General features: G+C 43.8%; 10 protein-coding genes across 10 annotated transcripts; 6 read left to right on the top strand and 4 right to left on the bottom strand.

Moving 5' to 3' along the window:
• Positions 1–204: 204 nt before the first annotated feature.
• Positions 205–1230, bottom strand: I203_103547 (uncharacterized protein; the record flags this gene model as incomplete). Its single annotated transcript, XM_019147650.1, has 3 exons — positions 205–450; positions 563–734; positions 833–1230. The coding sequence occupies 3 exons, from the start codon at positions 1228–1230 to the stop codon at positions 205–207; spliced, it is 816 nt and encodes a 271-aa protein (XP_019003315.1).
• A 270-nt stretch (positions 1231–1500) lies between these two features.
• On the top strand, positions 1501–2450 carry I203_103546 (uncharacterized protein; the record flags this gene model as incomplete). The annotated part of the gene is made up of 4 exons (XM_019147651.1): positions 1501–1575; positions 1727–2046; positions 2171–2246; positions 2427–2450. 4 exons carry the CDS (start codon positions 1501–1503, stop codon positions 2448–2450), a joined length of 495 nt encoding a protein of 164 aa, XP_019003316.1.
• Positions 2451–3008: 558 nt separating this feature from the next.
• I203_103545 (uncharacterized protein) lies at positions 3009–4659 on the top strand (the record flags this gene model as incomplete). Its single annotated transcript, XM_065517339.1, has 9 exons — positions 3009–3337; positions 3416–3561; positions 3709–3848; positions 3958–4055; positions 4185–4222; positions 4272–4292; positions 4409–4477; positions 4566–4571; positions 4634–4659. The coding sequence occupies 9 exons, from the start codon at positions 3009–3011 to the stop codon at positions 4657–4659; spliced, it is 873 nt and encodes a 290-aa protein (XP_065374157.1).
• A 269-nt stretch (positions 4660–4928) lies between these two features.
• I203_103544 (uncharacterized protein) lies at positions 4929–6934 on the bottom strand (the record flags this gene model as incomplete). Its single annotated transcript, XM_019147653.1, has 11 exons — positions 4929–5198; positions 5292–5342; positions 5415–5517; positions 5588–5650; positions 5726–5761; positions 5851–5996; positions 6075–6144; positions 6240–6363; positions 6436–6544; positions 6643–6742; positions 6840–6934. The coding sequence occupies 11 exons, from the start codon at positions 6932–6934 to the stop codon at positions 4929–4931; spliced, it is 1167 nt and encodes a 388-aa protein (XP_019003318.1).
• A 1407-nt stretch (positions 6935–8341) lies between these two features.
• Positions 8342–10722, bottom strand: I203_103543 (uncharacterized protein; the record flags this gene model as incomplete). The annotated part of the gene is made up of 11 exons (XM_019147654.1): positions 8342–8788; positions 8889–9092; positions 9172–9250; positions 9324–9391; positions 9463–9611; positions 9707–9745; positions 9804–9921; positions 10015–10030; positions 10107–10237; positions 10323–10407; positions 10496–10722. The coding sequence occupies 11 exons, from the start codon at positions 10720–10722 to the stop codon at positions 8342–8344; spliced, it is 1563 nt and encodes a 520-aa protein (XP_019003319.1).
• A 407-nt stretch (positions 10723–11129) lies between these two features.
• On the top strand, positions 11130–12617 carry I203_103542 (uncharacterized protein; the record flags this gene model as incomplete). The annotated part of the gene is made up of 6 exons (XM_065517338.1): positions 11130–11235; positions 11308–11545; positions 11615–11674; positions 11790–12015; positions 12113–12337; positions 12471–12617. The coding sequence occupies 6 exons, from the start codon at positions 11130–11132 to the stop codon at positions 12615–12617; spliced, it is 1002 nt and encodes a 333-aa protein (XP_065374156.1).
• Positions 12618–14282: 1665 nt separating this feature from the next.
• I203_103541 (uncharacterized protein) lies at positions 14283–19324 on the top strand (the record flags this gene model as incomplete). Its single annotated transcript, XM_065517337.1, has 11 exons — positions 14283–14659; positions 14764–14884; positions 14956–15102; positions 15160–16971; positions 17078–17373; positions 17442–18205; positions 18296–18394; positions 18455–18556; positions 18634–18855; positions 18959–19126; positions 19209–19324. The coding sequence occupies 11 exons, from the start codon at positions 14283–14285 to the stop codon at positions 19322–19324; spliced, it is 4224 nt and encodes a 1407-aa protein (XP_065374155.1).
• A 710-nt stretch (positions 19325–20034) lies between these two features.
• Positions 20035–20673, top strand: I203_103540 (uncharacterized protein; the record flags this gene model as incomplete). Its single annotated transcript, XM_019147657.2, has 4 exons — positions 20035–20053; positions 20194–20248; positions 20353–20423; positions 20600–20673. 4 exons carry the CDS (start codon positions 20035–20037, stop codon positions 20671–20673), a joined length of 219 nt encoding a protein of 72 aa, XP_019003322.2.
• Positions 20674–21067: 394 nt separating this feature from the next.
• Positions 21068–21615, bottom strand: I203_103539 (uncharacterized protein; the record flags this gene model as incomplete). The annotated part of the gene is made up of 4 exons (XM_019147658.1): positions 21068–21171; positions 21236–21282; positions 21358–21464; positions 21538–21615. The coding sequence occupies 4 exons, from the start codon at positions 21613–21615 to the stop codon at positions 21068–21070; spliced, it is 336 nt and encodes a 111-aa protein (XP_019003323.1).
• Positions 21616–22251: 636 nt separating this feature from the next.
• On the top strand, positions 22252–24493 carry I203_103538 (uncharacterized protein; the record flags this gene model as incomplete). The annotated part of the gene is made up of 12 exons (XM_065517336.1): positions 22252–22277; positions 22340–22599; positions 22651–22677; positions 22733–22753; positions 22804–22947; positions 23018–23354; positions 23441–23657; positions 23722–23752; positions 23815–24003; positions 24070–24103; positions 24188–24296; positions 24365–24493. The coding sequence occupies 12 exons, from the start codon at positions 22252–22254 to the stop codon at positions 24491–24493; spliced, it is 1524 nt and encodes a 507-aa protein (XP_065374154.1).
• Between the last annotated feature and the right edge of the window lie 284 nt (positions 24494–24777).

The raw sequence follows: 24777 nt of genomic DNA, 5'->3' as shown, positions 1-24777 counted from the left end.
TCACTCTTCAAAACAGGCACGCTTGGTCACCGTTTACGGGAATCACAATACATTGATGTACTACCACTGTAGCTTCAGATAAGTCAACATGAGAGACGATAGGTACAGAGATCACAGTGAACGTGGAACGAGAAAGTATACTGTGTTGCGTCCATTGCATTATGCACATGGAACCATCGGAATACGCTTCATCACAAACGCATGTTACACATACATAGACGACACTTCCCCTACCCCTTTCCTCAACCCTCTTACGCGTCCCATACCAGGTGCCGAGTACGGTTCGTCATCATCTTCTGTCCAACGTTTATTGCTTTGACTAAAGGTATCGCTTATGCCCGGTGAGAAAGATTTGAGTGTCGAATTGACTTGGGCTGTAGGAAGAGATGAGAGCGGAAGAGGAAGGAGGATGGTGTTCGGCTGGGCGATTGAGGAAGTTGGATGAGAAGCCTACGACAAGCACGAAGATAATGATCAGCAAATCGACGACATATGAACCATCCATCTGATGGAGTTCGATGGGAGTTACGGATCGTCCTTGTCGAAGAATTGTGTAACTCACGAGAGAGACCAGACCCCCCGCTATACCCGTAAGATAATTAGGGGAATCAAATCCTTTCGTTCCGTTCACGCTTCCGGACGATAGTATGCGTATGGGCGGATTATCTAGTCTTTCTGCTCTTTCAGATGGAGATGGAATGTACATGGAAGGGACATATGAAGTGATGGTGGTCCTATATGAGCGATCAAGAGTCAGAATGAATACTATTGTCGTTATCAACCATTCCAACGAAACGTATAGTAACATATGATGTATGATGTATTAACATACCATTTCTTAGCTTTCACCTTCGCTACCAAGCTCTTCACCACTTCCCAGCACTCATCTCCACCCAATTCACTTTCTTCTATCGAAACTACCGTATTCTTTCCCACTTTCGTAACACCCCCGACATTCTTAATTCCTATTTTGATTCCACCGATCTTCTCACCTTGAACACCCTTCAGTATATATCTACCAGCTTGACCTAAACCCACTACTACCTCATCTACTTCACCTCCTAGTCCAGTGATATTCACCTGTATACCGTCGTGGATCCTTATTTTAGGTTTGGTAGATGGACCTGGAGCTGCACCGGGATATGTCCCTTGACCCTCTTCGTCGGATGAATCTGATTCGAGCAAGTACCGAGGAGGTGGGACGGTGAGAGGAGATAATGGGTCGTTCATGTTGTCTATATGTAATGTTTGCGCTGATTGCTCATGACATACATGATTCAATACGACTTGCAAGCTATGAAATACTGCAGTGAGGAAGCGTCAGTGTGGTTGGTATGTGGAGGCCATGTTGGTGGAATTAGCCGTCTGCTTCTGCCACTTTAGTATGGTGATTTACCCTTAACAACCTCCCTTCGCCTTTTTCCCACTCGAGGACTAGTATAACATCTCTTTCGCTCATTCTCTCACAAGATCATTCTTGTATACCCGCATTTTGCCAAAATGGGTGCAGCACAATCCTCCCAAAATGTTCAGGAGCAGGTCATAACTCCCTCAGAACCCGGTACTTCTGTGCAAGTGAGTGTTGTTCCCGTCTTCTGCTCTTCCTTCCCTCATATCTCCTTCTTCACATCCCTCCCCTCATCTCTCCCACTCTTCTCTCATATTGCTACCCTCTTCCCACTACTCTGTTCCTCGCACTTAAGTGCAGTACTGATCCTTCTTACAGTTCTCCCCATCCCTAATATCCCGTCTCTCTTCCCCTTCCGACTCATCCTCTTCTTCATCCAACTCGGCAGATGACATAGTCCGACGACGACTCGCAGCCGAGTCTGCCAACCTCAGATCTCAAGAAGCAGAGATCTTATCCAAGATCAACGCCGCGTTGGAGAAGGAGAATCTGGATAAGGAGAAACCGGGTATGAGCTCGGAGGTGTTGGGTAAGGATATCGAACAGATCAGAGAGAAGGTTGAGAGATTGAAAGAGAAGAAATTGAATACTTCAAAAGGGGTTAGGGAAGCTAGGGAACAAGTGGAGAAATGTTATTTGTGAGTGAGCACCTCATGACTCTACGCATCCAATAGTCTATTGACATTCTAACGTAACGCAACTCTTCTCCGCCTGATACCTTGGTGAACGAGGTCGCTAATTTACCAATTGCTATCGACATAGGACCAATCCCGAAAAACCACTTGATTGTTGGAAACAGGTAGAAGCATTCAAAACTGAAGTTGCCAAACTTGAGCAGGTGAGTGTGACGCATGACAATCCAACCACTTTCCCTTTTGTCCGTACTCCCTTACGAGCGTTCTTCGTTGTACCCCTCTCCAGTACGAATGAGATTCGTTGGAGTTCAGTATCCCCCAATCTCACGTCAACGTATCGGCTTACTCTCGAATGCATTGCTGACATTGATCTAACTTTACAGGCATTCGTAAAATCCCTACAATAGATATATACAGGAACAATGCAACCCATGAAAATATGACACATTCCTTTTTTCGTTGAATCAACTTACAAACCATTCTCCACTTCTTCGATGATATATGGAAAATTTCAGATGAATGTCATACGCTAACGTCATCATGACGCTACCACTTCGCAGCTCAATGTCTTCCATTGACCTTCCACCTCCTTGACATAGCTGCAACGTGGCCCCCATCTCCCCTCTTATTCGTCTGATCCTTAGTCATGCCCAAAAAGGATGTCGATCCGTCTTCACTGGAACCGACAAAGGATGGTCGAAAGAGCGTTTTGAAAAGAGTAGACAACAAGTTGGATATATTTGGTGGAGTCTTCTCTAGCAGAGATGTGTCGTAGGGATTTCTCCTAGACTAATTTGTCTATTAAAGTCGACTCGAAGTGACAAAAGGTGATCCTGAACTAATCAAATCAACAATACACGAACGATCCTAGTGATTGTGCATAACAGCAATAACAACCTTCCTTCTCAGTAATAGTCATCTCATTGCAACTAACAATACAGCCTTTATCTTTACTATCACTAAACATGAAGAAGACTCTAGGACCAGTCGTAGTGATCGATACCAACCCAGCTCGATTCACACACAACAACCTTCCTTCTTCCACCAATCTCAACACGGACGGCAACGCCACGAAAGAGCCCAAAGGTGGATTTTGGTCTTCGGAGGATGATAAAAACAATCAAGCTACATACCTGATTTTTCCCATTTTCGCTGCATTTGTGTTAATCTTACTTTCGTCGTTGTCTACTCCGATCATCGATGGATTGAGTATTGCGAATGTTAAAGTGGATGGTGGTGGGACGGTCAAGGTAGGCACGTGGGGTTGGTGTATCAGTGGATTTGATGGTATCGAGTGAGTCTGAGTCTATTCACATCGACAACATCGCGTGTGACCGATAGAAGTACTTACTCTAATATCTTGGTATGGTAGAAATCAATGTTCTGCCGACAAAGGATTTAACCTAGATCTATGGGCTACTTTGAATACTTTACCGGACCCTCTCAAATCGTTAAAAAGTATAAGTAAGAATATCGATATAGATTATCTAATTGGGAGTGGGGTGATGCATATTTTAGGTGAGTTGACTATCCTCAATCTCTCATATCACACCGTACTCCAAATTCCATCGAACTTCAATTCCACCTTTTTTCTTGAGGTTCAGACTCACTGAGTTCACGAATTCCGACTGATTGACCTTGGTCTGTCTGTTATATGTCATGTAGCAACCTTATCAGTCTGGTTGACACTTTGTTGGACCCTGGCTTCGTCCGGCTCATGGACAAACAAAGAGAGACACGCATATGATTGGACCAAATGGGCTTTCAACGGTGCTGGATTCAGTACTGTCTTTGTTCTGATTGCTGTGAGTTATTTCTCTTATAAACGAATAATCAAATCCCGTCCATCCCACATTCTTACTTATCTTCCTGATTGAACGAACTGACAAGAATGTTCGCATCCGCACATCATAGTGGTCATTGGATATTGGAATGTTGACTCGAATGCAATCGGTTTCAAGCGATGTTTTAGTTGATGATAAATATAATAATTCATTATCGGTCAAACCAGGGTAAGTTCATAGTGTATTCGTCACTCGTCTCTTCACTTGCCACTTGTCAATCGTCAAGTCCAAGTCCGAGGGAATGTCACTCGATGTTTCATTATGCAAGAGCTGACTTGTCAATTGATGATATAATAGCCCAGCGATATTCATGAACCTTTTCTCATTCCTTCTCTGTCTATCATCCTACCTCGTTAGGATGGTTTGGGGCAGATTCAAACCTAGACCCAGTTGAACTATCAAAGGGTTAGTTTAAATCAACACAGAAATCGCTTCTTGGCATTTTATACCTTATCTCTCATAAGAATCCTTCCTTGAGCTTGGGTATGAGCTAATTGAATGACTTTTCCCTGTGATTGTAGTCACTCTGATTTCCATAATCCACCCGACTCAGCTGCTTTACCTCCCAACGAAGACTCTCCACCTACTTGGTGAGTATTCTCTCATTCAAGAAAACATCGGCTTTCGTTTCGATTCAATATACTAATTCACACGTTTGTCGCTTATTATTACAAATAGGGAATCGTTAAATACCTCTAATGATCAACTTGATATCAATGAGAAATCACCTATTCCCGAAAATTCAGTTGATCAACGTGGATTTATCGTTTAAAGCCGACGCTGTACTTGTAGATAAACGAATATAGTGATCTGCAGAGAACATCGATGAGATCATCTCATGATTGTGCATGTGCAAATTAACGGATACACATGTATGTGTTTTATGTGTATGAACCAAATTACCAACTATCCAAATCGAGGTAAAAAAATAATATGTTTTTGTTACGTGTTTATTTTTCGTCTATTTTCCAAGAAACCAAATTCCAATCGAATGTCAAGTCAAGATATCTTCCAATCGAATGTCAAGTTAAGATATCATGCTTATTCTCGTTTACCACTATAAACGATATTATCAGTCAAGCCCGTCTTACTGGCATTATCGATATAATCTAATTTATGACTTTCGTGTACCTCATTCTCATGAGGATTGGAATTTTGAGGTGTTTTGTCCTCCAGTTCGATGGAATCATCATCGATATCTAGGTCTAGGGGATCTTTACGTACCATTCGATGAGGCGTATGGGTGTAGGTTGGTCGGTGAGATTGATTGGAATTGTGGTTGATAGTGGAAGAGACAGCTGGAACGCCATTCTATGCGAAATAGATCGAACACAAATTAGCATAGGTATGGTAAAGACAGTGAGGTGTACTGTGTGTACACCGAGGTCAGTACTTGGTACTTACTTGAACATATGTTTCCGTGAGCACATGTACGACAGGTCCAGTCTTGTTGGTCTATCACACATCGAAATTTATATCAACCTCTATGAGCTATATTAATTTTTATGTGGAAGTATTGTCACTCACTCTTCCATGATTGGAAGAATCATTCTTCGTAGTTCGTCTAAGGGAATATCGACTGTTGAGCGAAGCTAGTAGACCGCAGGTGTAGAACTTCGATTGTACCCATCTAAGAATCAAAACAATTTTGTTCATTAATACCTCATAACCCGTCTGGCGAATAGGAAAATTCCACTTACAAAGCAAAGATGTCAAGATATAGAAGGGGAAACCCAAATGTAACGATGAAAAAGAAGATTACTCTATACAACATCAACATCAGTAATTGTACATACTACATATACGGTACTTTCACCGTGGGTGACGAAATCACTTACAATAATGTAGGTGGTAATTGAGTTTCCACCATGACCCTGTCCTCATAGGGGTCAGCAACAGCTTCACTCTGAGGATCCGAGAAGGTGCAGTGACAGTGACAACTTGAATATGAGATCCAACCTACCTGATCAATCGACTAATCGTATCATCAGTGTCCTTCCATCCCGTCTTACTTTTCATCAAACTCCACATGATGCTCGTAGTGATCATCAGGTCAGCAGAGAGGGAACCACATAACCACATATACATGAATACTTTCTTTTGTTCAGCCTATATAGTATATCATCACAACATCATATCATCTGATCAGCTAGGTAAAATCCACGTGCCTCTTCAGAAAGGACTTACATCGACTTTACCTGATTGTACTGCTGCTCTGATAGGTGGCATACCGACTGCCCCGACGATCGATACTAGCCTGTTGAATCCATCGACAGTGAATCAATATGGCTTTGGTCATTGCATAAAGTGAAGGTTTTGTGTAGAGAAGAGCAGAGCTGAGCTTAAACTTACAGGCAGATGGTGATTGCTCCAACCAGAAGTTTCGATCGGTTACACAGTTTGTATGCCCTTTCAGTGAAACAAACTTGAGTGGCGACCGAGGGAATGATATCGATTATACTCATATATACAAGGACTGGAAAGTAAGATAAGATAACGATAGTGTCAGTGTAAGTCGTTAGTCGATCAAGGGTAGAGATGAACTTACGGTTCAAAGACGCAAAAGGAGCATAAGTACCAAAATGATATACGAATAATTTGAACATTAGGACAATTATAAATATGGTAGCTAAGAAGCTTGATAAACTTGTGATTATCTGTACAATACAACAGGTATCACGCCAAAATTAAATGTCTTAAGCAGATGATTGATGTGGTGTGTTGTGTAGTACGATGTTGGTAACCTAATACTCACAACGATAGATTTGTTAAACATCCTATCACCTTTTGACCAAGTCCAGTAATTGATTAATTGGACGATCATCATACCGCATAATAACATATCTGTTCCCGATCTATCAATTTACCACAACGACATATTGATCAGCTCCTTAGTAATATCAAGATGCTGAAGAAAGCGAAAGTAGGAAGGAACCACTGTACAGTACTCACGCTATGATAAATGTACCCAAATTCAAATTATGATTATAATCCACCGATTCCTTGGCAGCTATCTCCAAAGCTTCTGCAGCAGTGAGATTACTCATCGTGTCGGGGTTTACTGTAGTCCGTCGTGTTGGGACTTGTGATTGTAAGGTATGAATAATTGTTAAGACAGTGATGAAGTTAGTTGAAAGTGCTCCATGCAGTAATGATAGGATAGATATTTGTTGTTTGCCTCGTTGTTGCAGAAGGAAGGAAAGAAATAATCTTCAAGCTACTTATATACATGCTTTCCCAGCTTTTTCCCATCTATGGGAGAGGCGTCGCATCGAAGGAGAATGAAAGAATATTCCGTATCATCCGTGTCATCTTTTTTCCTCCTGCTGTATCACTGCCGACAGGAGGAAGAAGCCCAGGTCCCAATCCAAGCACATCAGATGCCAATCAATCAATCAATCAATCAATCAATCAATCAATCAATCAGGCGCTGTACCTTAACCAGGTCGACGAGACGACCGGACCGGCTGAAAGCAGGTACAGTCTGCAAGTTTGGACATCATCTCCTTTCTATAGCTGTGAGCTTGACTATCGAGTCCTTTCCGTGATTGACAGGTGAAGGATTTTATTCCGAAATGATGATGATGGTGCCTCAATCACCCTTTCAAGGGTAGGCAGAGGATACGGTATCCATGTTTGTTGAATGATTAAGTTACGGGTCAATGCGGACCATGGCTGGCTGTGTACTGCACTGCAATGAGTCGCAGCTTGACTTTCTGCTGGGTGGGGTAGTATCTCATCCTACTAGCGATATGGCTCCTTTTTTAGTACCATTGGTGTAGGACTGGATGACCTGGGCTGACCGATGAATCCGAGGGATATCGAGCGATCAGCAAGTGAAGTTGAATTCAGGTAAGACTCGGCTATGTCCACGGCGCTTTTACAGTATGTATGTACCTACCATTCGGTGGTGGCTCGTGCATTTCATCGCGAACCTTATTCCTTTCCATCGTACCTGGGAGGAGAATGAAACGGTTCTGTATATATTATGTGATATCCGAAATCGAACACCGATCGGCAGGAGATCAATGGCTATTCCCATCGTTCCTGATAGAAGCTTGGATACATTTCACACAACATAAGCCACCCGACTCGCCTCGGAACCGACGACAACGGTGGTTGATGATGGTCGTCAAGGCTGCAGTTGTATCAAAAGAATCGCCGAAATTACTCTATGGAATCTGTACGAGTATCACGCTCAGAAGAACACCTGGAATGACTTGTATAACATCCCATAAGACCGCGGAGAAACTAACTCTCTGTGATTCTGAAACTACGGTATCTACCATTTACCAGACTAAGCACTCTGTCGATCTTCTGTCACATGTCAGACCTCAGATATCAAATCAAAGTCCCGGTCCTTTCCTATGTTCCAATCCATCGCACATGTCCACTATTGTAATCTCAACTCAGTGCCCAGCAAAAATCTACTCATAGCCATCTGATTCACCGTCTTATAATCCCTGATAAATCAATCCCAAAGGGAGTTTACCCCCTTTCACGAATCTAACATTCTTCGTCTGCGTAAAACTTTCAATCGCGCCTTTACTATTAAATCTTCCATAACCACTATCTTTCCATCCTCCATGTGGCAGGTTATGTTGATCATGTATCGTCATTCCATTTACATGTACAGCTCCAGTCTCAAGTTCTTTAGCCATGTCTAGCGCTTCCCGATAATCGTTCGTGAATATTGAAGAAGTGAGACCGGTAGAATGCGAATTGGCATGTTGGATTATGTCCTCTGTGCTGGATAACCGATGTAGGGAGAGAAGTGGGGAGAATGATTCTTCGATGTATAATTTAGAGGAGGTAGGGAGAGATGAAAAGATAGTAGGAGGAAACGAGGTTGATGATGTAGAAGAAGAGGTGTCCGAAGGAGAATATAATACCTTGGCGCCCTAGTGTGAAGAACAAAGAATTATTAGCATAATCAACGTAAGACTGAGTTTTGCGTTCTGTTTAGGTTTTACACAAGAATTGGAAGATTGTACCACTCACCTCCTTTATCGCATCATCATATAAATCCCTCGCGCCATCACCTGAACCAGGTCTGACCATCTCCATACCCTGTTCACCCCATTTAGCTTGTTCCGCAACTTCCTTCAACACCTTTTCGAACTCATTAGCAATTTCCGAATGTACCAATACTTGTTCGGTGGACATGCAAACTTGTCCAGAGTTGAAGAATGCTCCGAAGAGGATCTACCATGAAACGATACGACATCAGCTCAAATGATCCATCGCAAAGCAGATGAGGTGAAGATTTTGAGAGATTGCTCACATTGTTGGCGGCTAATTCCAGATCTGCACTAGGTAAAACTATAGCTACTGATTTACCACCTAATTCCATTACTGATGGTCTACCAATACACCCTCATATTCAGTACGTTCCTCAGATTTAGGTCGATCTTCGATGTACATGCCATGACTCACTTTAGATACTGTCCACATTTCGCAGCTAGGATCTTACCCAATCTAACCGACCCAGTGAAATTGACCATCTTTTTGACATAGAAAAATGATGTATGAATTAGCTACGATTCTCGTGTTTGGAGTACTAGGAATAGCTCACCCTTACATCCCTATGAGCGATGATCTGCTCTATCCTCTCCGCCACATCTCTCTCGGAGAAATTCAAGATCTGTAGAGCGCCTTTGGGTAAACCTGCATCTTGGAATAAGGGACCGAGAAGCTGGAAGAATTGAGGTAAGAGAGGTGATGCTATTGATTGACGATCAGCTTCGATCATCTTCATCTGCGTTCGTTGACGATCATCTGCAAAGATAGGCCAAAGTGTGTAGGTGGTTTATACTTACCTCTTAGCAGGACAGTATTTCCACATGCGAGAGGGTACGCTGTTTGAGTGATCCACGATCAGCCGGATGAATTTACCGAGTCGAAGTAGCAACCCACCTATACTCCTCAAAGCCAATGTCAGAGGATAATTGAATGCAGGTATACTCAATACAGGACCATAAGGTTGTCGAAGGACCATTGAGAAGCTCCCATCAACAGTTTGAGGTATCGTGCCCTGATTTATATGCGAATTATACCGAGATCGTCAGCTTCTGGCGAGTGGATCACTCGTCAAGCGGGTTATGAGATTGAGTTCCTTGATATTCACCTCGAATGAGATTGCTCTGTATAACCAACCGAAAATATCAGAAGAATCAGAATAGATGTTCTGACATATTTCAGTGAACAGCTGAGACTCACGTATGAGAAGCACCGTCCAAAAGATGTAAAGCAGATTCCTGATTTTTCTTCACTACCAGATCCGAGAAAGTACTATCGGCACGTAGTGCTTCTTCCAGATCCTTTGTACGATCCTTGATCAAATTCCCAACCTAAATGTATCATACCATACCATTGAGATTAGCTGGTCATTCCCCACAAAAGTCGCCTCGCAAGGAGTGGAAAGGTTGAACTTACATTCTGTAAGATCCCTTTCCTCTCCCAGCCAGTAACGTCCCTCCATTCACCGAATGCAGTTCTGGAAGAGATAATAGCATCGTTCCTGATCTCAACTTAGCGGTCAGAGTATATAGTGAGGTGATCTCGGTGTTTCACGTTCTAAACAATGATGGGCAGGTAGACAAACTCACACTTCCTCCTCTCCAGCTACTACAGTCTGACAAGTTTCTCTACCCGTCTTTGGATGTTTGTTTACAGCTTCACCTGCTGAGGAGGAAGCGAGAGATTCTCCGTTGATCCATAATGGAACGGTAGGCAGGGAGCTAGTCGATCTTGAAGATGAAGCGAATTGTCTTGTACGAGTATGGACAAGTCGGTTGAACCGTCCAACGCTTTTCGAGATCCGGATCGAGGACATCATATAGTTCTGTTTGAGGGCAAGATAGTAAGCCGAGGAGTCTGCTCTGCGGCTGTTTGTCTATACGTGTAGATACTCGATCAGACACAGTGAGAGCCATCTGGTTAAGTGATTAGTGGGTTAGTTAGTACCTTACAACTTTCGGGACGACCTCCACCTCGGCTCGGCAATCTCGAATGACAACATGACTGAGGTAGTAGTATCCAATGATAGATAGACCCCAAATGAAGTATAACAATCTTAGCAACTCCGAGTGTTCGTACTGTACTATTCTGTACTGCTCACCTCGGCAACGCTGTCCCCTAATCAAGAATTCCAATCGACCAAGCAAGAGTATAACAGCAATAATCAGCCAGTGACCCCAACATCAGATTTAATAGCATATTCGACAGCCTTACTGATCCATCATGACCATCTGGACATTCTTGGGAAGACAATGGACCGTACTTCCCCCAGCACCCAAGGGAGACTACCTAAAGGGTAAAGTAGTATTGATGACAGGTGCAAATTCAGGCGAGTCGAATGGGCATGACATGATCACGATGGAACAATCAAACTGATTTGAAAAAGAGTGTGAATCAACAGGTATAGGACTAGAATCGTTGAAACATTTGGTTCAAGCTTCACCATCAAAATTAATCTTATGTGTGAGATCAATCGAAGCGACGGAAAAGATCTTAGGGGAATTACAATCTCTTCATCCGGATCTAAAAGCGGAGATAGTATTTCTGGATTTATGTGATTTGAATACCATCAAGGTATTACCTGATGAGCTCAGAAAGAGAGGAGTGGAAAAAATCGATGTACTCATCAATAACACTGGGTGAGTGTCTCATCAGTCAATCATGAACGAGGGTATAGCATAGCTGACCGATAGAATACATACATGTAGAGCGAATCCGGGAAATGCCAACAAACCACCAGATTTCACCAAAGACAAGTACGAAAAAACGTAAGTCATCTACTATACATGTATCATGATAGATACCTCTCTGATTGCTGCTCTCGTGAGTTGCAGAAGTTTTGAATGCTAATAGTGATATGATAATATACCATACCATACGTAGGTTTCAAATCAATGTACTATCACCTCTCTTACTTTCCTTGATCCTCTTACCATTCTTACGAGAATCACCTACACCTAAGATCCTATTCCTAGGATCGGGATTACACGCTTCTGCCGATGTCAAGCTTATTGAGAGTTCTTTGAAGGACAACAAATCGATCGTCGGGGCGTTTAACGAGAAGGATGGAGATTGGTATAACAATAAACAGATTTACGGGATATCAAAGGTGAGCCAAAACCAAAACCAGCCACGATTGTAACTGCAGTAGGTGAAGAAGAGGAGGAAATATCATTGGTTCTCATGATAATGGTGACCATTTATAGTTACTCCTCCAAATGATCACCCGATCCCTCATTCCCTCACTTCCTGATATCAATATCATAACAGTCAGTCCAGGATTAGCGATCACGAACCTAGGCAGGGATTTCAACTTTAATCTTGCTTTTTACATATTCGGAGCACCATTCATGTTGCTCAATGCGAGAAGTGCTGAGAAAGGAGCGAGGAATGTTAGTTCCGCTGTAGCTCAGGCGGATCAAAGCTATGATGTGAGTAACATCTCCATGTGTGGGATGAATAGCAAAATGTGTGGTCAGGGAACTAGAAAGAGAGATCTTTCGGAATTGGATTAGTATAAGAGAGATTGGAGTGTATGCTGATATCTGATATTCATGTCTCTAGTACTGGGCTGAATGCGGTCCATCGTACTCTGAGAGTAGCTGGTTATCGTCCGGTAACGGTATAAAAGCTGCTAAAGCGTTTTACCAGGAGATGATAGGGGAAGTGGACAAGATCAGTCCGGGTGCAACGAAAGATTTAATCGTATGATCTGTATGGGTAGTGTAATTGATAGGTTGTATTTGTGTTATAAGGACGTTCAGTGTTGCATAAAATGACATATGATATATACGATATGAAAGTGTAATTGCGAAAATCTGTTGTAAAATCAAGAACAGCCATCGTCAGCATCATTCCCTTGTTTTAGTTTATGACCCAGAAGATGCAAGGTCTATGAAGACGAGGAGAGAGAACAACAGTGTATATTCAGAATTTTCAGTGTGATTATTATTTTGTATACCTCTTTGTGAAAGCATTACTTTCCACGTAGGTGGGTTGAAGATAACTTGTTCATCTTTATATATACTGTGGGACGAGTGAAACGAAGGGTTGTGGAATTAGCGGAAGATCGACTCACATACTGTATAGCGAGTATACTGTTTCTTGATTTATAAGATGAGAAGAGAAGAGAAGAAGAACCAGCAAGAATGAAATTTAAAGATGGAGAAGTGGGGGAGAAATTTGGTGAACTGCAAACCATAGACCACTGTGGATAGTTAATCATCCCCCTCACCTAATGTCACGCGTCTATACAGTATCTTATTGTTCTTTTCTTTTCTTTTCGTACCGACGCGACGATTTCGACCACCCCAGAGGCCAGGGTGAATTAAGCTATTAGGCAATAATTTAGCATCACCATCCCTTTTGGCACATCCACTACCATATCAGCAGCATACATGGACAGATACAGATAGACATAGAGAGATCTTTTGTTGTTGTTGTTGTTGTCATTGCAATTCCGAATAGCATACACGTTACACCACAACTTTCGAAGAAAACGGATATTCACGGCGGACTCGAGCCAAGAGGTTACTCGTGGTGAAACAAAATCAAAACGGATCATCGGCTTTGCTATTTCGTCAATTTCAATTGGAACGGAATAAGTCTAGTTTATCACTCCTCTCCTTGTCTATCCTGGTACGACATAGACAAGACCGAAAAGCACGCACAGTGACCTGATCATACCGACTGCCTTGAAGAGCCATCTGAATACGGATACACAGTCCACGGAAATCAGCTGATCTCGAATCTGAGCTTGGGCACTCGACTGGCACTGGTACGCGCACATACCATCCACACCATACACCATACACCATACACTCTCCATCTGACTGCGAAGTTGGACCACAGTATCAACAAAAACAACGTCCACATCTGCAGTCAGATTGTGGAGTTGGGGATCAACGCGTCGACAACTTGTCTGATCTCCATCGGTCACCGGATGGAAGCTCACGATCAGATCGATGGATTAGAACAGCGACATAGAAGATTGTTTGGGGAGACCAGCAGTATACTATAGATCATAGACCACGCGACACGACGTCTTCCATCGACATCAATCCACTCACGCTTGGACTGGAACATCGCTTGTTTTGGCTCTCTCACTTTGTTGATTTCCATATCAACTTGTTGGTCGTTGTGATTGTCATCCTATAGAGAGAAAGGTAAAGGAACCCCTCACTCACCTTCAGCTTACAGCATCGCCTTACCTTTGGACAAAGATCATTGTTTCATTTCATTCACATTCACACGCACCTCCTACGATATACACCAACATCAATATCCATATCAAATGACCTATCTCCATAGATAAATGTCTCAACGCTTTGAATTCATCATCCATCAGACATTCTAGAATATAGAAAGATCATAATCATGTCATCATCTCTAACACTCGATGCTCCCACCGCATCATCCTCCACCAATTCGCATTCCCATTCGCCATCGTCCGTAGCATTCCCCATACCCCACCCTAATCCACATTCGCCCTCGATAGACTCTCAAAAACCCTCAGCGTCCACTTCAGCCCCTGCAGTTCTATCGCCAAGGGTGTCATCCCCTTCCAACATCCCTACACCAACTATCAATGGATCCACTTACCACGATCCGACTAATCTGAAAAATGGCGGTGGTGAACATGCAACGACGAGGACGGGAGATAGTCTGCCGAATTTAGGTGATCTTGATGCGAAATGCGGGGGTTGTCATGAGGTCATTGATCAGGAGAGTGGCGGGGTAGTAGTTGCTTTTGGGTGAGTAATGTCTCATCCTATCTTCAATTATCATTAATTCTTCTATCGTCTTCGCATCTTGAAAATTGAATTTCGTATAGCTTACAATGTTGGATTCTTCCCAGATCATCATTATGGCATGTAGATTGCTTCAAGTGTGCAAAATGCAAGAACAAAGTGTCAGCGGATACGAATCTGCTATTGCTATCAGATGGTAGTCCAGTCTGTGGCAATTGCTCATATCAGGTGAATCAGCTCTCTGCATACAGACAATCTTTATTTGGTGGACAACGCTGACAATGCATCCCTTCTTTCAGTGCTTCGTGTGCAAGCAAGCCATCACTGAAGAGGCTATTATGACGGGTGATGAATCTTATCATGCTCATTGCTTCACTTGTCGAACGTGTAAGAGACGTATAGAAGAACTGGTATTTGCCAAGACCAGTCAGGGTATATATTGCATGGTAAGCTACTGCACTCTTGGTCATCGCGGAGATCATTGTATTGACGATCATCTCTAGGCATGTCATAACGAGCGGGTGGCGCGAAGTCGACGCCATGCTGAACACAAGCGACAGAAGCAAGCTAAGAAAGAGGCGAGGGAGCAAGAGAGGCGAGAAAAGGGTATAGATGGTAGTGAAAAGGACAAAGAAAAGAAGAAGGATGATGATTACGGGATGACTTCACCCATTGCGCAACCAAGCGGTAATTTCCTTCATTCCACACCAGGTATACCATCTTCAATGTCTCTTGCTCAAACTGCAAACTCTCCTCTCGCTTCTCCATCCGCTACTCCGAATTCCTTCAACTCTGGTAAGTTCGATACGCCCTCTAATGGTATTGGCACACCTAACGCCGGAGAAGCATTTGAAGATGCTTCTGAACGAGAGTCCTCACGCGAGAGAGAAAGGGAGAAACAGAGAGATTTGAGTGTAGATAGACCAATTCAGCGATCGACTTCACCCGCCGATCGAAGAATCATCGAAGCTGAGGATACTCCATTACCCGCTTCGCCATCTGATCCTGCTCGTGGCGTGCCACATAGCAGATCTATGGACTCTGAACATAGTCCTCAAGGTCGTGCTCATCCTGGACATGTACCCAGCCCATCTTTAGGGTCTTCAAGATCGCTCAACACCTCTTCTCCTGTAAATGTACCTGTGGCAGGACCCTCGGCCAGACAACAACCTCAAAACGTTGGTTTGGGAGTAGGACCAGTAGGATTGAACGTTCCGACTAGTAAAGCTGATAGGAGACGATCTATCAACCCCGCAATGACGTTCAATATGGATGCTCACAACTCAACATTCAACGCTGAACCCAGAATGTCACCTTTGCCGCCTTCGCCGTTGCGAGCGTCTTTTACAGACTTGCAAGCCGAGCAGCAACAGCAACAGCAACAGCAAGCGCAGGGATTACAACCTCTACGATCACCCACGACACCTTCACCATCTCCCGGAAACGACATGTTCCCATTCAAAGAGCGACAGTTGTCTGCTGGAGGGGGTGGGAGGTCAACACCGGACCAGAACGTATCTGGACCACCACCTAGAACAAGTTCTCTACCTGATCAACTTGGTACCAGTAGATCCAGGCCATTAGCGACAATTGAAGATGAGGAATCTTCAGCTTCTAGGAAGTCAAGCATAGACAATACTGCTTCATCTGGGCTGCCATCTAAACAACCGTCAAGCAACCAACTTTCCGAAGGAGCACTATCGACACCTCGATTAAACGCACCGAACTTGCCTCCGATGTCATTCTCATTATCCGATCCTGATTTCGCGGTGATCCTCAATAACATCGATCAATCGCCTAAGACAGATACGATAACCAACAATAATAAATCCGGAGAATCTGTCGTGACCGTTAAAGCGGAAGAAGGGGGTAGTGGACCTTCCTCGCCATTGTCGATCAACGAAGGAGGGAACTCGCCTTCTCTTGCTAGGTCCCCACATATGGACATGTTATCTTCTGCTGCGGACCAACAATCTCAACTTGCTGGGACTGGTACTGCGACGACTTCTGGATCGCTGGACGCTATCATCTCCCGGTCGCCTTCGAGATCGAGATTATCACCCAACGACCAAGTGCAGACACCGCAAATGCTACGGATTAGACAGCCTTCAGCTGATAGTACGCTATCGATCAATTCCAGATATGGGACGGGCGACGGATCGTTCGCTACGCTAGTGGAATTGGTAGCTGGTGCGAAACATCGAGAGGAAGATAAGATCGAAGTGGACCTGACGGTGCTGTCGGGTGTGATTCAGGAGATAGAGGAATTAAGGGACACGATAACGGGCTTGAAGAATAAATATACTGGTGCTAAGGTGGGTTAGAGATCTCCCTTGACATGTGTTTCCTTGATGTGATCACGTTGATTGGAAAGTGTAAACTTGGAGAGATAGCTAATTATTGAACTAACTACCTTTGCAGCGCACAAGTCAACAATATTCTGAAGGTTTGACTATAGCAGGAGAAGAGTACGATAAAGAGCTGGCCCATCGTAGAGAACTCGAAGCTGAAGTCTCGAGACTACGTGCTCAAGTACATTCGCAAACTGCTCGACTGAGCGTCATCTCAGGAGATGAAAGAAGAGCGGAGAATATGAGAAGGAGAAGTAACGATCTTGCGAATAGCTTAACGGGACTCGAGAGGGATATATCACGGTTGAGAGCGCAAAGGGATATGACGCTTGCTGAGGTGGAGGAGCTGAGTGCAAGAAGGGGAAGGTGAGTCTATCTATAGCCTCATGGTTCAAGTAACGATGCTGAATCACTGTTATCTGCTCTGATCTCAGTGTCGAATCATCCAATGATGACGGAGCTTCGTCCCTCAGTCGATCATTGACCAACCGCCTTGATACGATCAAAGAGCAATATCGAGAAGAACTCGAACCGCTTACTGCTCAGAGAGAGGCGCTTCAACGTGAAATTGCTGAATTACGAGAAACGAAAGAATCCTTCTTAGAGGAATCGGCAGCATTAGCAGCGAAGAACGAAGAATTAGCCGAATTGAACGCTTCGCTATCTAGACAAGCTGAATCTGTACAAGATCACTTATCTAGAATTAGGCAACCTACCACGATATTTAATAAATCTTCTGTGAATGGTCGGACTCATCCATCTGGATCACCATCTTTATCTTCCTTGGCTACTTCCGCTACATTACAGGAAGTACCTGAAGAGACGGCTAGAGTGGTCAAAGTGACTAAACCGGAACCTATCGAAGCTGCTCCTGCTAGAAGATTTAAATGGTATAAGTCTTCCAAAGGACCTGATTCTTCTTCTGTGTCAGCATCGATATCTAAACCACTCAATTTACCCACCTCAAACCTCAACCTCCGTAATCCCGGTTTGGGCGTAAACATGTCTGGACTAGCCTTAGCGAATGGTGTCCACGGAGGTGCCAATGGAGGAGGAGCAGGTGGGAATGGTTTACAGAGACCTTCGACGGAGTTTGGTCTGAGAGATCATAATTTTAATCAACATTCCACGATGAGGTTGACGAGATGCGAATTATGTCAGGAGAAAATGTGGGGATTGCAGGAGGTTAAATGTTCTTGTGAGTAACGTCTTGGTGAAGATACAGTATTGGGTTCGTGTTATTGTGGCAAGTATCATTGGCTAATCCTGCGTATTCAACTGTGTCTAGCTTGCGGTATAGTCTGTCATTCGAAATGTGCCGAGAAATTACCACGGAGCTGTACAGGTAGTAGAAATGGTACGGTTGAGAATTTGGATGGACCTTTACGTGAGTATGGGAAAAGGAACAAATGTCACATGTGACTATGCTGATATTTCTTGCTTCTAGCCCCCTCAATGTTCGGTCGTGATCTCGTTGAACAGGTCGGAGCGGATAAAACCCCTATACCTGGTATCGTGACCAAATGTATCAGTGCTGTTGAAGCAGTTGGTGAGTCGTTATACCTGATCATGGATGGATCGTCACTCGACCTTGCCGCTTTACTAAGTGTATTTTCCGCCTTGCAGGCATGGAGTACGAAGGGATCTATCGAAAGACGGGAGGTTCATCTCAATCGAAACAGATCACTCAATTATTCGAAAGAGGAGATTACGATGCTTTCGATTTGACCGATCTTGAAACGTTCAATGATATTTCTAGTGTCACTTCGGTCTTGAAAACTTATTTCAGAAGTTTACCTAATCCTCTATTGACTCATGCTTTACATGAGAGTTTCGTCGCTGCCGCTAGTGAGTTAGCCTTCCTTGACCAAAACAACCTGTTCCCCACTCTCCCAAGAGGGTGGATCGATTCAAGAGATTCACGAGCTGATGATGCTTTGCGATGTTGTAGGTATCCGAGATGCCAATAACAAACATTCAGCTCTTTGTGCGCTGTTGAAAGAACTCCCCAAAGAACATTACAGCACCTTGAAAACGTTGATGTTGCATCTCAACAGAGTGACGGCTCAATCGAGTGTCAATCTCATGACTTCTCAGAATCTCGGTGTGGTCTTTGGACGTGAGTTGATTATCTACGTATCGATCAATGAATGAGAGAGATAAGCTTCGATGGAAAGCTAATATGATGGTTTTGGGCGTAGCCACATTGATGAGATCGGCTGATCCCAATAGGGAATTCGGCGATATGGCAGGAAAAGCACTGAGCGTACAGTGGATGGTAGACAATGCACCTCAGGTGTTTGTTGATAGAGATTAGATCCAAAGATGAGAAATTAGTGGATGTTGTATATAAAGACCTAAACCGAGATATGAGCTTGATACGACGCAGGTATAAAATCAGTTTTCGTTCTTCTTCGTCTTCCTCTTTTCCTTTAAACTTGCTCTTTTGGATCTCTTGTTCTTTCTTCCAAATGACATATACCCGTTCTCGTCGTTCTTCGATGATACCCCTTTTTCGCACTCACTATGTAAAGTATTCATTTTCTTAAATTTTAGACTTGACAGATACATAGGTGTCTATCTATAGGGTATGTTACTCATATGAGGTTTATCGCAAATGCGAATCTGAATGTAGGCAACGTATCTGTATGGTTAGGTCGGTCGATTATACCTCGGAGGTTTGTCTGCCATCTATGGAGTCGACGATCCCTTGCATAGCATATCCGTCTCGCACTGCATCGATGGACAGTCATTCGCTCACAGTTCACAGCTTTTCTATGACCAGAGGAGGTCCAAGTTAGCTGTTGTAGCTCGGTCGGTGCGGTGACCGAGATGACGTCATGCTGTATGTTCTCACTGATAAGATCAAACAAAGATTCAAGTATAAAACACCCGAGTACTCATTGACTCGGTTCTTCGTGTCTCATTGTCAATTTGATATCACGTTCACGTCCAACTCGACATCTACATACGGCTCTAAACTAGATTACTCTCACAACACCTCATACAAGATAGACGTCGATCAATATGGCTGGACCACCTTCTTGTAAGTTCTCATTTGATATCACCGGCTTCAAAAACTTCTCCCTTCTTCTCCCTTCTCCCTTCTCCCTTCTCCCCTTCTCTCTCCTGCCCTTCCGTCTCTTACTTTGAGCTGGGTATATACTCACTGCTCTACGTGTTCAGCCACCGGCGATGTGTTCCTCTACTTCCTCGCGATATTCCTTCCACCCGTGGCAGTGTGAGTTTCAGCCCTCTACATCCACTCGTCATTTCTTCCTTAGCCGCTCCGCCAATCTTTCCCCATTCTTCTTGAGCCTCTAGCTGACTCTGAACTTGCTTCAGCTTCTTCAAGAGAGGTTGCAGTGCTGACGTACTGATCAACTGCTTGCTCTGGATCTTGGGCTGGATACCTGGTGAGACGATCTTTCTGCCTGAAGTCAGTGCGAAGACGGAGGAGGAGGAGGGAAAGGCGAGGGGCGAAGCGATGTCTCTGACTACTTAAAACGCCACAATTCGGTGGCATATATTTTTGGGCCCTCGACACTCATTCTACGTGGAGTTGAAGCTGATTCGTGATGCGCTCGGCTAGGTGTTATTCACGCTTGGTGGATTATTAGTCGATATGGTCGACCGGCTGGAGCACCCGTTGGACGCCATTACTAGTGAACACGAGACCGGTTACCATTCGCCTGAACCTCGAGTTCAGTCAGGCTGCTCAGGAAAAGAGAAAGCACAGTACTCTTTCAAGTAGAACGCAAAGACAGTCAAGCATTATGAGTACCATACATGGTCATTTGTTGTATGTTAATATGACTTGACATTAGTGATGTTATCCATTTCATGTCAAGAGATCATCGATAATGATGTGGTGAAGCGATACCTGTGAGAAGGGCACTACATCTTACAAATTGATTGTTGGAAATTGGCAGGGCTGATCATTGCGAAACAACGACAGATGCTAGACAAGGAAACCGATTTACTAGATAGTGTGGACTTCTCACGAACATACATCTCTTTGTTTACATATTACATTTCTGATGATACTGCGACAATGAACTTAATGGGTCAAACCGCCATTATCATAACTTGCCGAACCGCCCTTTTGCCCTTCTGCAGAGGCTCTCTCTCTATCACCGCCGAAACCATGTTCGGAGCTCACTCCTATGTGCGAAAGCAATATCAGCCTTTGTGCTTGATATTCTATGTGAAGAGGTAGATGACTCACGTGCATCGGAAGAACCGTCTTCCTTTTGACCGCCATGTTCACTTGGCCTGATGCATGGATGATCGTTAGCATAATGTATCGTAGAGGTGTATCTCTCCAGTGAGAAGTCAGAAAGAACTCACTTGTAAACACCGGTATCTTCACCGGTACCTTCGGTGACTAGCCTTGAAGTTCCATCGCCATCCTCTTCGTATCCTTGACCTTGAGCACCGTGTGATCCACCGCCGTGCTAGATGATCGTCGCAAATCAGCATATAAATCAAATCAGAGATGGCAAGAACTATGGGATAGATTCGACTCACTTCTTTGAATCTTCGATCAGGAGATCCATCAAGTTTGGTGTGGGTTTCAGAGTTGGAGTGTCCAGGTTCAGTTGACATTGTGAATGTGTTCTTTGTTTGAATGATTGAGTGTTAATGAGGAGAGAGAAAGAAAGAAAGAACAACGAGGTGGAATGGATGAGTACAGGTAGATATATACGTTATTCGTGTTCTGATACCAGTCTCCATCTCAATTGTGATAAGTTACCATTTCGTCATATTGTCTTGGACATCGATCCAGATGCAAGCTTATACAGATCAATTCAGTAGAGTAAACAGGAACAAACAGCCTAGTTGGTCAGAAGATGACGCCAAATGACGCGGTAGGATATTTGAGAACATTACTTTTGGACGATCATCGATTATCAGCTCTTGTTTACGTGATACCAGCAGATCGCGTTGTTTACATTGGTATCGATATTATATCTTGTCATGGTATGATCGATGATAGGGATGAGAGATTAGATCAGATCGATCAGAATCGCATGCAAATGACGAACAAACGAACCGATCAGATCAGATCAGATCAGATCAGATCGTACCGAGCTAATCACCATATCGGCGGTCATGTCCGACATTCAAGATATTTCTGATACTTTACGTACCTTACACTTGCAGAGACTGGTACATGGAGGTTGATTGAAATTTGTTATGGTTTTGCAAATCCAATTGCTCACCTACGATATATGACGAATCATGAACACCATGAAACAATTCATACGGTATGCATATCCTAGCCAGCCAGTCAAGAAGCAGATCCTAACATTCTCCTGTAAACACGTAGGATATGCCCACTGAAAGCGACGTTCACTCATACCCGGTTCCACCTTTCCCTCCGAACCGTTGATCCACCTATCATATACCATCGATTACTGTTGTTCAGAATCAATAAGCCGGAAACCAACGATGTATCTGCATCATCATCTGAAGCTGGACCATCTTGGAAAGCTCCAGAGCTGTACTGTATGGAAGAGACATGTCCTCATTTGGGTGCACCACTAAGTCACGCTGAGATTGAGGATATAGAAGATACGAAAGCGATTGGTGGGTACTATACTACTGACAAAATGCTGGTGCTGATGAGCCATATGATAGTGTGTCCATGGCATCAATATGATTTTGGTAAGCTGAATCCAGCTCGATGGTGCTATGTAAACTGATATCCACGGTTATGCAGATCTCAAAGATGGTTCGAGCTGTACGTGTCTGCCCTGAAGATTAGCATGACGCCGCTAATATCCATTTCAGCTACCGGTTTACAAGCATGTGCCTACGAAGTGCAGGTGAAGGGTGTAGAAGAAGACGCGGAAGTTTGGGTAGAAGCTCCTCATCCCTCTCCATCCGCTCCACAGCGGAAATGGGAATTGGTAGAAATGAGAGGAGTTAGTGAGGGTAAGTGGGTCTCCTCTCTACTACTCCACAGCTTCACCAAATAGCTCATCTTGTTATATTCTCGCTGTAGAATTCCTTGATCCACCTCTTCCATCTTTATCTCGACTATCTTTAGCAGAGGATATCGATCATTCTTCCCGAACCTCTTTTCCCGAATCCGCAGCCACCTTACCCGAAGATCTACCAAACTCTTTATTGGGTTTCGCCCATCTCATTCTACGTACGAGTAATCCAGAATTAAAATGTCTCCTAACTAGAGAAGCTGTTACGAGATTGCGTGCGGGGAAGTTGAAATCTATCAGACCGACGGTCGGAGAGATAAAGAGGGAGAGGGAAAAGGAAGGTGGATTATTAGATGAGCCTCCGAGGGAAGTCGAGATGATCGCTCCTGGTAAAGCACCTAGGCGGTGAGTCTGACGCGAAATTTCTCATTGTCAATTCTGGGTTATCATGTGGGTTATATACTGATCATTTTGTAAACCCGTTCGTACAGTGGAAAAGGAGGTTCCGAGAAATCACGTATAATGATGTTACACGCTTTAGCCAATATTGAGCAGTACGCTATCGACTTGGCATGGGATATTATAGCTAGATTCGCAGATTTCACAACCAACTATGGTGAACGATTGCCTGTGGAATACTTCTTGGATTGGGCGAAAGTTGCTGAGGATGAGGCGAAGCATTATACCTTACTTGCTAGAAGGTTGGTGGTGAGTGGAAGACTAGGTATAAACTATCCAATATCATCTGCTAATGACGGTATGCCGGTTGTAGGAACTGGGATCCTATTTCGGTGCTCATACAGGTAGGCAATCCTCAACAAGTACATATAGAGGTGAAAGTTGACCTTTCTGGTTGTATGAGTAGTTCACGCGGGATTATGGGAATCAGCTACTCAAACTGCCGACTCCCTCTCTGCTCGAATAGCTATCATTCATCTGGTCGCCGAAGCGAGAGGGATCGATATGAACCCTTTGACTCTGGCTAAACTCCAGGCGGCCGGTGACAAGGAGAGTAGTAGGGTATTGGAAATCATTCATGCTGATGAAATTACGCGTGAGTACTACGTTATCGGAGATCGAATGTGACCACAGGGAACAAGCTAATTGCTGCGTGTCGTAGACGTGACTACTGGACATAGGTGGTTTACGTGGTTGTGAGTTGCAATCTTTCTCTGAATCATGACTTGATGATCCGCCGATACCAAGAAAACCATCTGACTGAACTCGGGTGTGTTTAGATGCCAAAAACAAGGTATGGACCCTATAACTACCTTCCGAGCAGAAGTATTCGCCAATTTCAGAGGAAAGATCAAAGGGCCTTTCAATGCCGCTGACAGGTTGAAAGCTGTACGTGCAGTCCCTAGTAGCAATAGGTGTATCGTGCTGTGCTGATTCTGTGTATGTCGTGCTTGTAGGGTCTCACACCTGATTTTTATGAAGATCTATCTGGAGGATTAGGTAGTAACCCTCCGACAACGGTTAATGGGAATGGGAAGGCGAAAGAACCAGAGGGCGACGAACATATACATCCTAGATTAACATAACCATGACCATGCATCTTCAGGTACTGACTGTTGGATTCAAGATAGTTGCATGTAGACTTGATCCGCATGAGCTGTAGAGTGGATGTACGATCTTGTGCTATAAGTTATGATGGAGGGATCCCAGTTGATTCAGGGTTTTGTCGCGTGGCAAATCACAACAAATCTTGAAAAAAGTTGGGAAAATCAGTCCATCTCACTGTTGTGTTGGTGTACGATCCAGATATAACATATCTCTTGCAATACGAACACAACACGATCCACTGATACATTTCACGTAATCCTCC

Source organism: Kwoniella mangroviensis (assembly GCF_000507465.2).
Source record: "Kwoniella mangroviensis CBS 8507 chromosome 1 map unlocalized Ctg01, whole genome shotgun sequence".
NCBI lineage: Eukaryota > Fungi > Basidiomycota > Tremellomycetes > Tremellales > Cryptococcaceae > Kwoniella > Kwoniella mangrovensis.
The sequence above is the reverse complement of the archived record's forward strand: the minus strand, read 5'-3'. Positions and strand labels throughout refer to the sequence as shown.